The 13,889-nt window shown below is 51.0% G+C and overlaps 1 protein-coding gene across 10 annotated transcripts in view; it reads right to left on the reverse strand.

Annotated features, from left to right (window-relative positions):
• Nucleotides 1-13,889, reverse strand: part of SLC25A48 (solute carrier family 25 member 48) — a 199,014-nt gene that overhangs the window by 19,323 nt on the left and 165,802 nt on the right. For all 10 annotated transcript variants that reach the window (XR_014309669.1, XR_014309670.1, XR_014309671.1 and 7 more), the window contains 2 exons: nucleotides 13,428-13,499; nucleotides 11,107-11,365 (listed from right to left, as the gene is read on the reverse strand). Coding sequence is in view for 6 of the 10 variants with exons in the window: in XM_082723284.1 (XP_082579410.1) it covers nucleotides 11,107-11,365; nucleotides 13,428-13,499 (331 nt within the window). In the remaining 4 variants the exon portion in view is untranslated. The remainder of the gene's footprint in view (nucleotides 1-11,106; nucleotides 11,366-13,427; nucleotides 13,500-13,889) is intronic.

Genomic DNA, 13,889 nt, shown 5'->3' on the forward strand with positions numbered 1-13,889 from the left:
AAACTCTGAAACACTCAGGATGCTTGTGATTTTCTTTGTTTTCCCAAATTCACTTAGGACCAATTCAAGCTCCCTATATCAAGACAGGCAGGATGTGGGGCACCTGGGTGGCTCAGATGGTTAAGCATCTGCCTTTTACTCAGGTCATGATCCTGAGGTCCTGGGATCAAGCCCCACGTCGGGCTCCCTGTTTAGCCAGGAGCCTGCTTCTCCCTCCGTTTCTGCCTCTCTCTCTCATGAATAAATAAATCTTAAAAAAAAAAAAAAAAAGACAGGATGCTCAAAGTCAATGAAATTGGCCCCTACCTAGCTCCTAATCTTCTTCAAGGAGCAGAGGACAGCCTCTACAGTTCTAAAAACAAAACAAAACAAAACAAAACAAAAACCTCTGGGGCGCCTGGGTGGCTCAGTGGGTTAAGCCTCTGCCTTCGGCTCAGTTCATGATCTCGGGGTCCTGAGATGGAGCCCCACATCAGGCTCTCTGCTCAGTGGGGAGCCTGCTTCCCCCTCTTTCTCTCTGCCTGCCTCTCTGCCTACTTGTGATCTCTGTCAAATAAATAAATAAAATCTTTAAAACAAAAACAAAACCTCTCCTCCAAGCTCCCTCACCTCAACCAGCTGGCCTACCTGGTCAGTGGGGCTGGGAGACAGGAGACACAGAAGCTGGGGACCATCATTCCGTAGACTATACAGTGTGGCTGTTTAACTTCACTGCTCTGCCCACCAGTGTAAGGTGACTTGCTTACTGGCCTCTGACTGGGCCCTCCTGGCAGGTGCCTCTGCAGGAGGTAGTTTTCAGGTTTGGCCTGTCCTAACAGGTACCCATGCAGTCACCTCTTGGGAGTTCTCCCACTTCGGAGGGCCTGAACCAGCCTAGATGCAGGCTGGGTCCCCACAGATTTGCCTCTCAGAAGCCAGGGGTTTAGCCATGCATACTGCTGGGCCCTTCCCAGGCACAAACATGAAAAACTTTCATCTCTTTCCTTTCTCAGATATTGTTCAATGTCTTCAATGGGCCATAGCCATCACTGGAAACAGGAAAGGCACCTGAAATACAATGGTTGGTCACTGATCCACTGCAGTAAGGGGTAGCCAGCCCTCAGAAACACAAGGTCCGGCCACTTTCTGGAAGGGAAAGGCCCACGAGACTTCTCCTATGTATGCATAGTCAGGCATGGGATGAAAACACAACATTATTTCTCAACAGGTCACTTTCTACAGAAAATCCTTAATAACTAAGCCATCCCAGATGAGGTCCCACTGCTCCCCAGTCAGTGACGTACAGGGTTACCATGTACAGGTTACACAGGTTATTGTGCTCAAATATTTCTAGGCCAAGGAACTCCCAAATCACCGTTGGGAGCATGCACTTATTTCAGGGACCCACAAACTGGTAAGCATTATAGATTCACAGGACTCCTAAAGTATCTCACACACATGTGTAACTGTTTTTCTCCTACGTGTACATGCTATTGCAGGGAACACAACAAAAATTTACTTAAATATACTAATTATCCAATAGTAACTGATCGTATGTGGCTTCTTAATCCACAGACACTGAAGGTACAGCAGCTATTCTGTGGGTTGGACACCATTTAACGGATTTAAAAGGCATTCAGGGAAAACCTGGGATTAGAAGCAGCTGGGATTCACTTTGCTGCTCAGTGGCTGCTTACCATACAATCCAGTGCAAGGGAACCCACCACATTGGCCCGTAGTTTCCTCCGCCGCTTAGAAAAGGGGAAGAATAAATAGCCTGCCACCTCTTTTGCTTTTGTGAAAATTGAGTGACAATTGGCAAAGGTACTTTACTTGAGGCAAATAGTCATTCCTATTTTATTACCCCTCTCCTGATATGACTCCAGATTCTGGGAGTGCTGGATCTGCCAAACTCAGGCAGCGGTGGCCTGCAGCCAAACCTACTGGGGGAGGTTGTAGATGCCCACACAGGACCAACGACTCAATACTAGCATTGAGTCCCCAACTCAGGACCATACTTGCCCTCCTCAGTTGATATAAAGACCAAATGGATGTGTCATCCCCGTATGTAACCTCACAATGGTGAGTTACGTGGTAGGCACCATCATTTCATCTCTGCTAGCTGTGTGGGACCACAGTTTGGAAAAGGTTCAGCCAAACCACCCAGAATTCAAGGACTCCTCTTGAACTACACGGCTAAATGCCTGGCCTCTTCACAAATTTCTTCCCTTTCCTTTTGGGCTGCTATGGCTCCAGCCCTCACTTCCTATTGGCAGCCCACAGCCTACTTGACAAGAAAGCTCAGGCTGTAGTCCTGGCTTGTCTCCAGTCCCTTGTCGTACTCCAGGGATTCTTCCTGCTCTCCCACGTAGATTTTCTTCTTTGGGAGTTAAATGGAGCAACATTCAGGGAGTTTAGCATTAGTTATTCTTGATCTGCAATGGGAAAGTCTTGAAAAATCTGCTCTATTAGAAGGCTGCTCCTCCCCAAGGCCATCCTGCCTGGAGAAGAGTGTTTTTCTTGGCAGCCATACATCTTTACGGTAGCAATAAAACTATGTTGCCAAAGAGACAAACTGAAGTACGTGGTCAGGGCCTCTGAGGCCCAGTTGGTGACCTTCCCAGCCAGACATTGCCGAAGACTCAGAAAAATCAGAGAAATGGTTTCATCCCACTTTTGTTATCATTGGGCTCAGGCGGGCTTTGTGTTCTGGTGTGTGGTTGATGATCTCTTCCACCCCTCATGAGGCCCTCTCTGATGTTACCATTCCAGCCCTATTTATCTTGGCTCGCAAGCTCAGAAATTAGGATCCTCTTCTCTTCAAATCCTGGCCGCATTCTGTCCCCTTCATTCTGTTCAAGCTCTTGAACATGGTAGACGCTGGCCTTGCAATGAGGTCTCCCTCAACCTCCTTTCTCTTGCCCTCAAAATCCTTTCTGGGGGCGCTTGGGTGGCTCAGTGGGTTGAGCCTCTGCCTTCGGCTCAGGTCATGATCTTAGGGTCCTGGGATCGAGCCCCGCATCGGGCTCTCTGCTCAGCGGAGAACCTGCTTTCCTCTCTCTCTCTTTCTGTCTGCCTCTCTGCCTACTTGTGATATCTGTCTGTCAAATGAATAAGTAAAATCTTAAAAAAAAAAAAATCCTTTCTGAATTGTGTTTTATTCTCCTCTCCCAACCCAGAAACAAAAGGCTTGTTCCTTCCCCAGCCCTTGATCTCTGTCCCTAGTGTCACCTCCCACCTCAGCCATCCTCCCCTCTTGATTCCCTTTTGCCTACTTCAGTGACAGGAGTTTTCCAGGACTCTGGCTTCTGGGGCACTGGAGGTGGATGGGCCAGGGCCATGCCCTGTTGCAGCGTGTCACACCTGAGGGAGCACATCACCTAACACGTCACCCAACCCGAGCCTCAGTTTCCCCATTTGTAAGATAAAGAGAATGACGGCACCTCTTTTACACAGTTGCTGTGACAATTTAAAGGTAGGGGTGTGTTAGCACAGCGTGCCTGGTATGGGCTTGGCCGCTGCTGACCACGGCCATTGATGCCACTGGAACTCCTCCCTGAGCTCTTTCCTGGGTCTTTCCCTTCATCTCTACCTCTTCCTATCTGTAGCTCACCTTGACATCTGCACCTAATTCATGGCCTCAGTGGTCACTTCTCAGTCACACCCCTGACTCCTCCTCCAGCCCCGACATTCCAGCTGTGGTACCTCCCACATGAACTGAGCCAGACTCAGCATATTCTCACTCAAGCCAGCCCTCCAGCCAAGCTCCAGAACAGCAGCAGTGACAGTAATGTGTATGGGTGACACACCCCACACCAACTGCTGCCTCACACACTTCGCCATTTCATTCCCGGTGGCGGGGGGGGGGGGGTGGGCATCCTCCCTCACAGTCACCCAACTGTGCAGTCCTGGGTCAGTGCAGACACTCCCCTCTCCTGCTTGGCCCACTGATTCTCTACCACAAATACCCCCAACTGGCCACTCCCCTCCATTCCCAGAGACCAAGGCCCTGGGCCCCCTGCTCCTGTTTTTCACCTGGTCTGTGGCAGCACACCCAAATCAACCCACCACTACTACTTTCCCCACCCTTTCCACCTCTCCTGAAGGCCAGATCCAGCTTCCTCCCACACAGCTCTGCTCAGGTCACTCTGCTGCCCAAGAGGCCATACTGCCTGCTGAACGGCGCCTAAGCCCATGCTCAGCTAAGTAAACCAAGCTCTTCACAACTCCCCCCTGCACCTTCGCCCTCCCTGCATTGTAGTTAGAACTCCAACTCTGTGCTACAGTGCTCTCCATTCCCATGTGTCGGTCTCCAAAGCCTCACCAGTATTCCAACACCCCATCAAAGGCCCCTTCCTTTCTGGAGTCCTCCTGACCTGCAGAGCCAGACTCCAAGGTTCCAGAGCCTTCCACAGACTGTTCTATTCTGCTACACATCTGATTTCCCCCACCAGACTGTGCACTCCCTGAACAGGGGCTGTGTGTCTCATACCTCTGATCTATCTACTCTGCTTGGATCCCAGCAAGAGCTCAGGACATGTTTGTGAATGACGGAGCCAGAGAGTGAGTCCCAACAGGTGCCACACTCAGCCCTCTGCCTCCAGTGGGGCCGGATGCAGTCTTGGGCTGGTTGGCACAGAGTTAAAGCTGAGTCCTCCTCCAGTGCCCAAACTCTGCCTTCTTGGGGGGGTTGAGGCCTTTGTGATTTGCACATTAATTAGGCTGTCAATGAAAACACAGACCAGAAAGCTCCCAGACTAGGGAAAAGTTGAGTGTCACTGGCCATCGGCCTCCAGGACGTGACTTGGCCCGGGCAAAGGAGGGACTGCTGGCCTCTGGGACCACAGCCCTGAATTCCAGTTCAGGCCCAGCAGGGCACCCAGAGAGGCTCATGCCCACATCAAGGGTGATGATGACTTCTAGAGGGAGGGTTTCTTCATCAGAGCCTTACAGTGCAGCTCACGGCCAACTGAACTCAGGCCAGCCTCTCCTTGCTGCCAAGCGGCAGGGGCATCAGGAGCAAACCTCCGTCAAGTTGCAGCAGTTTTCACAAGGGGTTACTGCTGTTTAGTATGCAACTCTAGTTGGGGCCAGATGGAACTTCCCTCTCAACTTCAGCCACTGCCGATGGAATGTGGTTAAAAACACACACACACACACACACACACACACACACACACACACAAACCTTTCTGTATAACAATTTCACAGTATGTGCCAAAAATCTAAAAATGACCAGACCCTTTGACTCATTCATGAAGCAAAGAGCCCACACATTTAGGGAAATAACCCTACATGAAAGCAACTCCATATGGACAGATTACCTGATCATATCATTATGTCTGAAAGAGGATGAACCAGCAACAATGTCAAGGTCCATCCCTAGGAACGTGTGACCTAAGTTTAGTATTACAGCGAATATCTATTTCAGGTGTTCAGTGTGTCAGGCCTGATGCTCAGATCGTCATGTGAAATCCGTCATCCTCCATCCCAGTTATGAGGTAGCTACCGTACTATGTCTGCTTTGCAGATGAGTCATCAGAGACTTGGTGACTTGAGGGGAATTGTCTAGAGTTCCTGGGTTGTGGGGGAGAATTAGAAGCAGGTAATCAAACTCTAGAAACTGAATTTTTGCCACGCTGCACCATCCCTCTCAAAACATGTGTGTGCTCATGGACACAGTGATGGAATACGGCACGTCTATTTTAAATATTAGTCGTCTATTGTTAATCATTTTAAATGTCATTTTCATAACATGGAAAATGTTGTAAACTAAGTTAAAAAGAGGATACGAAACTGGAGGAGTACCATTTCTTAACATGTTTTATCTATGCATTTAGAAAAGGAACACATTACTGTATTCACAGCGACTGGACGGGTGGATGGACGTCTTCTCCCTCCACATTGAATGTTCTAGCTTGCGTGTGTTTTCAATGACAAGTCAGCACGAATAGTTCATCAGGATGAGCTCAGTGGCTTTCTATTTGCAAGCCTTCAGGTAGCTTACCTCTTACCTCGATGCAGCCTCTATTCTACCTGTCACATGTCCCAGATGCCAGAGGCCTCCGGCACTCAGCTTCAGTATATGGGGGCACTCCCTCATGGCCCATCGTCTCCACTCAGAAGTGGTTAGGACATTCTAGGGTAAATCCACAGACTATGGACAATCCCACAAGCCCGGCCTGAGGCTGCCTGGAAACACCCATCTCAGCATGGTCACCCCACAGAGTGGGCCTGACCCAGGGCGGAGACCACAGGCTCTCAGGTAGCACTAGCCCCACACCACCAGCTCCATGCTCTGCTAGGCTTCAGGGTGTGGTGTTCGCATCTGCTTTTGTTCTTAATTAAATTATATGACAATTTCCAATTCAGGCCACATGGCATCCATCACCTAGAACAGAGCTGAAGCCAACCCCTCGGATAGGATGTGGGCTTGGCTTGCCACAGTCTCCACCACTCCCTATTATCTCCCCAGCACCAGAGCGGACACGTGTGGGACCTGCTGCTTTTGTAAACGCAGAGTCATAGGGAAGCGAAATGTGTTTTGTGCTCACATTTTGAAGAGGAAAAGGGAGATGTAGTTTAGCAGGGCTGTGGGTGTCAAGATAAATGGAAGAAGTTACTCACTTATGTTACTTCCCTGGTCCCAGTGAGTCTTTGAACTTTCCATCTCTGGCCTAGAGGGTCTCTGAGGGATAAGTAAAAGAAAACCACATCCTTTCTCCCTTCCTGGGAAGATTCCCGGCAAAAAGCACTGATTACCTGCTGCCCTCCTCTAGCCCCAGTAGTGATCCTGCCCAGCCACCAAAGACCTACCCCCAAGCAGCTGGGGTGGAAGGTGAGGAACAGGTCAGGCAGAGAGGGGCTGTGCAAAGCCATGGCATTCAGACCCACCCCTGGGAATCCAAGAGCTATGCCCACTACCTGAATAATGTAATTTTGGAGACATGCTCCCAGCCTAATTCCCCCTTCCCATTTGAAACCGGATTTGGGATGAGTTTGTGCAAAGGCCCAGGTGTTATGAAAGCTGCCATCATCTCAAAATCCCAGGGCAGAAGCAGAAATAGCATCAGTGGGCTGTGAGTCAGAAAGCCTGGGGCTCCATCCCAGCTCCACTTCCCACTAGGGGAGTGACCCGAGGCCAGCTACAGAAGCTGCTGATGCCTCAGGCCCCCCTTTGTTAATGTCTAGGAATTGGGTTGCTAGAAAGATTAAACACTTACAGAGCTCCTAGCATAGTACCTGGCGCAGGGTAAGGGACCAGTAAATACTGGCTATTCTGCCCCCACTGCTGTGACCTGGCTTCACCCAGATCAGAGGCTTGAGGAACACAGCTCATGTGAACCCTCCACTCCTGGTTTCTACTCTCCCTGCACTTGCTCGGGTCAACTGTCTTTGTCTCTAGCTGCCTGCTAAGCCACTGGGCCCAGGTGCTAATGACTTAGAACTCTGCAGGGCTGAGAAACCCTGGCCTGCAGGAACCTCCCTTGGCTTCTTGTTGAGAGCCTTCCCTGAGTTCACACAAGGCCAGTTCCTGGCACACTGGAAAGGACAGAATAAACACATGTTCATTTTCTGTTGCTGCCTCAAGGGACTGACGAAAGAGGACAAGTTTCCTTCTAGCACTATGATGAACTAACAACCTAAAGCCACGGACTGTGGCCTACCCACACAGGAGTAGAGCCAGGAACTCACCCTCCTCGGATGCTGTTCAATGCCCCCTATGGTGGCAAGGGCAGGGAGAGCACCCTGGACCCTATGTTCTCACTGCTCAGAGAGCTTATCCAGGAAACGAGGCCCCAGAAGGATCTGGACTTCCCAGGTAGGCAGTTGTTCTCCAAAACTGCTCAGGCCCTGGCGAGCAGGCAGGGGTAAGCCTCAATGTAGCCGTGAGCATGTGCACAGACCTGATCTGCAACAATCCCTCCACCCTCCTTCTACCTGCCCCAAAGCCCTTCCTGACCCCCAGCCTGTCCCGATTCCTCCCCTACCACCACATCTGGAGTTGCCCAATTGCTCTCTGCTGGAAAGAGCATTACAGGACAGATAGGATGTAGACACTTCTTCACCACTGCATCCCTAGCACCTAGCTCTGTGCCTGGCATACAGCAGGTGCATACATAGCACATTGGATAAACGAACAGGGCTAGCAGCCATGAAGACCTTATGGTACTATAATGGGTATTAAGTATCGGGCATATGGTGAGTGGCTTGGCAGCTTTAGCAGCTGCCAATGGGGACTGCTCATGTCCCTAACATTGGCTGCTGCTGCACACTCAGCTTTGGGACCCCTCTTGGGTCTACCCATTCTTTGACAGCCTCCCATGCTTCTTCCGAGCTCCAGAGGCTTCTAGCCTAGCCTCAGGATTCCTTGTAGTTCAGGCCTCCGCCTGCCAAGTTAGTTACCAATCTAGCACCCTCTGCAGGGAAGGCAGGGGTGAAGAAGGACAGGACAGAGGGTGCAATCAATTAATTTACCTCCACTGTCCCAGGTGTTTATAAGGAAGGTTTTTTTTTTGAGAAACATCTCCTCTGGTGTTCAGGCTCACTGTGCCTCACCTCGCCAATATATAAATGCATGCCTCCCCTTCTTCCTCCCCTTCCAGGGTCAAAGTGTCAGGTTGTGAAGGAGGCAGGTCTGCTCCCAGGAGCAGAGGAGATCCATCACTGGTAATTCTTCCAACATCTGGACCCAAAATGTCTGAAGACTTAGGGAGAGAGATTTCCTCCACACCTGAGACTGACACAAGCTTTTCTGAGAGAGGGACAGAGCCAAATGTGAACTTGGGGGCCAGGCCTCCTCATTCTCAATCTGCTCTGGATGCCCTTCATTCCTCAACATGTTTGCTTTTGTCTCTGGGATGGGACCAGATCAGTGAGCTTCAAACACTTCTATGAGGTGTCACCCTTTGGTGAAACTAAACTATACCAAGACATGGCTCAGTATGTCGAGTAGAGGGATGTGGAAACCCCTTGCCCTGTATCTCTCTGAGTGGCCCCCAAAACAATATTCTGTGACCCTCAGGATGAGCCAGCCTGCTGGGGTCCCGTGTCACCCCACATGCTGACAGTGACCACTTAGTGTCCCTCAGGCATGACCCGACATGTTAGGGCAGCTGGTCCCAGGCTCTCCACGGGCCCCAGTGAGGATAGCAGCAATAGGGGCTATGCAGTCCTGTCCTGGAAACCTCCTGGGCCGGGCAAGATATGCAGGCTGAATCAAGGCGCTGGGGCTGGGGGCCGGAGAGCTGCTGGGCTGGAATGCTCCCGAGTGCACTCTCTGGGTTTCGGCTGCAGAACCCAGATGAGCCCAGCCAAGCCTGGCCTCTGTGGGCAGAGGGCTCAAGGCAGCCCACTCAGAATGCTGCCAGCAAGAGGGGTCTTGTCCACGAGAGCTGTCAGCCCAGATCAGATAACTGAGGTGTCAGAAAGGACCACAAATCCAGCCCTTCCCTTATGTGGACAGGAGACGGTGGCCCAGGCAGGAGCAGTGCCTTGCCTGAGGAGACAGAGTGACATCAGAGCCAAGAACCAAACCTGGGGAGAGTGAAATCTGTCTAAGACCCCAGCTCATCCTTTCTCAAGAGCTGGCACCTTCTACTCCAAACAGCAAGCACCTTCCCATTCTTTCCATCCTCCTTTAGGCAAAGCACAGCAGACACAGACACTCCTCTCTCAAGACGAAGGAAGTAACACACTCAGCCTGTAGTTCAGGAGGGCTGTTTAACACACCAAGAAATGAAGTTCCAACCAGAACGTCAAAGAGGGGAAGAGGAATGACCCCTCACCCCGGCCACAGGTGGTGCAGGGGTAAGGCCTCCCAGAAAACTCCCTGGTGTTGGGGATGGGTGTGGTTTTGAGACTCATGAGTCCCTCAGGGCCCCAGGCCTGATTTAATGCTCTGGGTTGCTCTTCTAAAATTCCTTTTTTTTTTAAATTTTTAATTTTTTATAAACATATAATATATTTTTATCCCCAGGGGTACAGGTCTGTGAATCGCCAGGTTTACACACTTCACAGCACTCACCAAAGCACATACCCTCCCCAATGTCCATAACCGCACCCCCCTTCTCCCAACCTCCCTCCCCCCAGCAGCCCTCAGTTTGTTTTGTGAGATTAAGAGTCACTTATGGTTTGTCTCCCTCCCAATCCCATCTTGTTTCATTTTATTCTTCTCCTACCCACTTAAGCCCCCATGTTGCATCACCACTTCCTCATATCAGGGAGATCATATGATAGTTGTCTTTCTCTGACTGACTTATTTCGCTAAGCATGATACGCTCTAGTTCCATCCACGTTGTCGCAAATGGCAAGATTTCCTTTCTTTTGATGGGTGCATAGTATTCCATTGTGTATATATACCACATCTTCTTTATCCATTCATCTGTTGATGGACATCTAGGTTCTTTCCATAGTTTGGCTATTGTGGACATTGCTGCTATAAACATTTGGGTGCACGTGCCCCTTCGGATCACTACGTTTGTATCTTTAGGATAAATACCCAGTAGTGCAATTGCTGGGTCATAGGGCAGTTCTATTTTCAAAATTTTGAGGAACCTCCATGCTGTTTTCCAGAGTGGTTGCACCATCTTGCATTCCCAGCAACAGTGTAGGAGGGTTCCCCTTTCTCTGCATCCTCGCCAGCATCTGTCATTTCCTGACTTGTTAATTTTAGCCATTCTGACTGGTGTGCTCTTCTAAAATTCTTAATCATTTTTGAACAAGGGGTCCCCCATTTTCCTTCTGCACTAGACACCACAAATGATGCCACTGGTCCACTGGTCCTCACCCACCAGCCATTCATTATCTGTGTGGCCCTGTCTAAGGGTCGTCACTTCCAGGAGCCTCCACTTTCTCCTCTGTAAAATGGACATGGTCATAGCACCCACCTTAAAGAATTGTTAGGAAGACCAATGAAGAGAGCATACCCAGAACCCTAAGCAGGTGGTTGGCATGGAATAATTAATGACTGTTTACTACAATTGATCAAAATGCTAACTGCAGACTCTTAGATGACAACGCAGGTACTCTGCTCAACAAAGAGGAGACAAGCAGCCACATCCCAGATTTGGCGGACCAGGGAAGGGCCACTGGTGCCCAGACTCCAGGCCCCTCCCCTCCTCTTACCTTCCCGAAACGGCTGCGTTTGCATCTGCAGCCGGATCTTGATGAGGTCCACGGGCGTCCCCAGCCCAACAGAGACCACACCAGCCACCATGCTGGCTAGGAGAAGGTCAGACAGTGTGTGGGACCGGCTGGCCTCGGACTCCCGGCCATGGTACTGGCTGAGGAACCGCTGTGTGTTACTGAAGACCCCAAACACCACCGAGTTGTAGACAGCGATGCTGGCAAGGGGAAAGGACATGCCCTTGAAGAAGCCGAACACCTGTGGGAAAACCAGGGGGCAGGAGCATGAGGGCCTTGGGCTGTCTGCAGGCCAGGTGCCAGGCTCCCCATGTGGCACTTGGCATAGACCCTGCCCTCTTGGAGCCCGCAGGCTGGGAGGTGACACCATGGGAAAACTAAATCATCATGTCGGTGACAAGAATTAAAAAAAAAAAAAAAAAGGTTGCTGGTGTGATGGGAGGGCCCAGGTGGGTGAGTGAGGGGTGGCTCTCCATTCCCCCACAAGGCATAATCTGGCCCAAGGGAGGAACCCACTTCTGTAGGCAGTTCTGTTTCCTGAGTCGGGTGCCCTGGGCCTGGAACCCATATTTGCCACCAGAGTGGCAGCGTTCTTGGGCTGGAAAGCTATCAGGCTGCATAAAGCTCTCATGGGTGGTGGCCTTGCCGAGCACCCTTCATAACTTCCTCATTTGCCACTCGACCAAAAGCATTCTATAGGGCACTTGTCATGGGCCAGGCCTTGGGGGCCAACTGTAAGAACGAAATACTCGCTGCCATCACTGAGCCCACATCTGGGGGTAGGAGAAGGGAGGGTGCAACAGATAAACTGACAGGTGATTAAAATTCAACCTGCTAAGGGTGTGGTAAGGGTCTGAGGGGAAGGGAGCTGCAGAAGGACAGCACCAACAGGCTTCCTTTGCACATAAGCAGAGACCACAGCAGAGGGTGCTGGAGTTTGAGAGGAGAGGGTCCTTTCCATACTGAACTCTCAGGGAACATCACAGACACTCCTCTGAAATCTGGAATATTCCACAGGCCCTTGAAGGAGTCAGGGCAGCACTTACTTTCAGCCCCATGCCAAAAATGAAAAAATACCAGGAAGCTCTTGTACCAACTCCAGGCTGCACACAAACCTGCTAATCCTGACCTGGCTCAGAGGTAGGACACCACATACATACGCACACACACCTTCACACACACATGCATGCATACACACATGCACACACTCCTCCTCCCCACCTCGGGTTCTTCTTCCAAAACAAGCTTCCTCAGATAATGTGGGACATCACTCAGCCTTGAGGTGCTGTGTCTCCAAGGAACATGTGCAGTCCCCACAAAATGGCCCAGAAACAGGGGGGTGTGCAGCTGGGGCTGGCAGGCACTGTGGAGAATGTGTGCCCAATAGCAGAATCAGGGGCCACTTCTCAGAGAACTGGGGAATCACACAGCACCCCGAACAGCTTGCAGTCCATTGTAAAGCAGCCCAGCAAGAGAGTTTGAGCAATGCCCTGACACAAAACACACCTCTGAGGAAAAAGTCCGGGCACAGGCAGGAGGCTCCTGAGCCCCAGGGGCACTTGCTAGGATGGAGGCTGTGGAGATGGTGGTCGACAAGAAGGCCACATTTCCAGGTACTCAAGGGAAAGCCCAGGGCTGCTATCAATGATTTCTTTAAATCATCAAGTCATTTCATCATTAATTAGAAAATGTATTTTAAATTCCCCAAAGCAGGGCTTTAGAAAGTCTTTGGAAAGCACACACTCATTCTTAAGAAGGGCACATGATACATCTTCCACAAAATATTATTCGCATTTTCCTGTTTGGGAAGGAAAATCCTAGGTCCCCTGCCTTCTAGCAACCTGAGGGACAAGCCAGCTCTGGGCATCTGGAATCCCAGGGCCTGGCTCCCGCCACCCCAGGTGAAGGGACGCCTGTGAGCAAATAGTTTACCGGTCTCACCTTTGGCTCTGAAAACTGACAGGTCCCTCTGTTTCTGCAGGAATTTTCCACTCTGTGATTCTAAATTCCTCAGAATTTCTCTAGAGAGGTTTCACAAAATCAGCCCCCCTGCTCCATAACAGCATACAAGATGGCTGGGTTAAGTTTAGAGGACATACAATATTTGAGGTGTGGCGTGAGATGGAGAGAAGAGGCAACACAGAGCCAGAAGCGATGAGCAGGAATGAACGGGCCTCCAGCCTGACGGGCTGGTGTTGGGGCTCTGGCCGCAGGGCCCAGGCCCTGGGCAGGCTTCGAACTGTGTGCAGGAGTCCCTGAGGGGGACAGCTCCAGCCCCGGTCCCGGGTCCCGGAGGCACTTACACTCTCCCTCTTGTACACCGTGCGGATGCAGCTGAGGGTGTTCCCATAGTTGATGCCGGCCTGCAAGCGAGTCTGTGGAGAGATGCAAGGAGGTGAGGGCCCAGGCCAAGAGGGTTCACATCCCCACTGCCCCAGAGAGCATGGGCTTGTGACACTGAGGCTCTTCCTGGCCCAGCCAGGAAGGAGGGCAGGATTTCTGTCCCTGCCAGGCTGGTGCTCTGTCCTCTGCCGACACTGCCTCCTTCAGTGTCCCCTTCAGGCCTTGCTGAGCATGGCAGAAGCACTCTTGGGCTGAGAGAAGAACAAAAGTCTCTTTTTTGTTCAAAAGTAATGTTTGTTGGGGGACATGATCCCCACCTCTTGAGTGCAAGCACTTTCCAGGGCTCTGCCCCATCCGCTGCCCATCATTCTGCCATCCTAAGTATTCCCCGAGTGACCCGCCCTTCGTAGCTCCAGAACCCC

The sequence above is a fragment of the Mustela nivalis genome (assembly GCF_964662115.1).
Source record: "Mustela nivalis genome assembly, chromosome: 3".
Taxonomy (NCBI): domain Eukaryota; kingdom Metazoa; phylum Chordata; class Mammalia; order Carnivora; family Mustelidae; genus Mustela; species Mustela nivalis.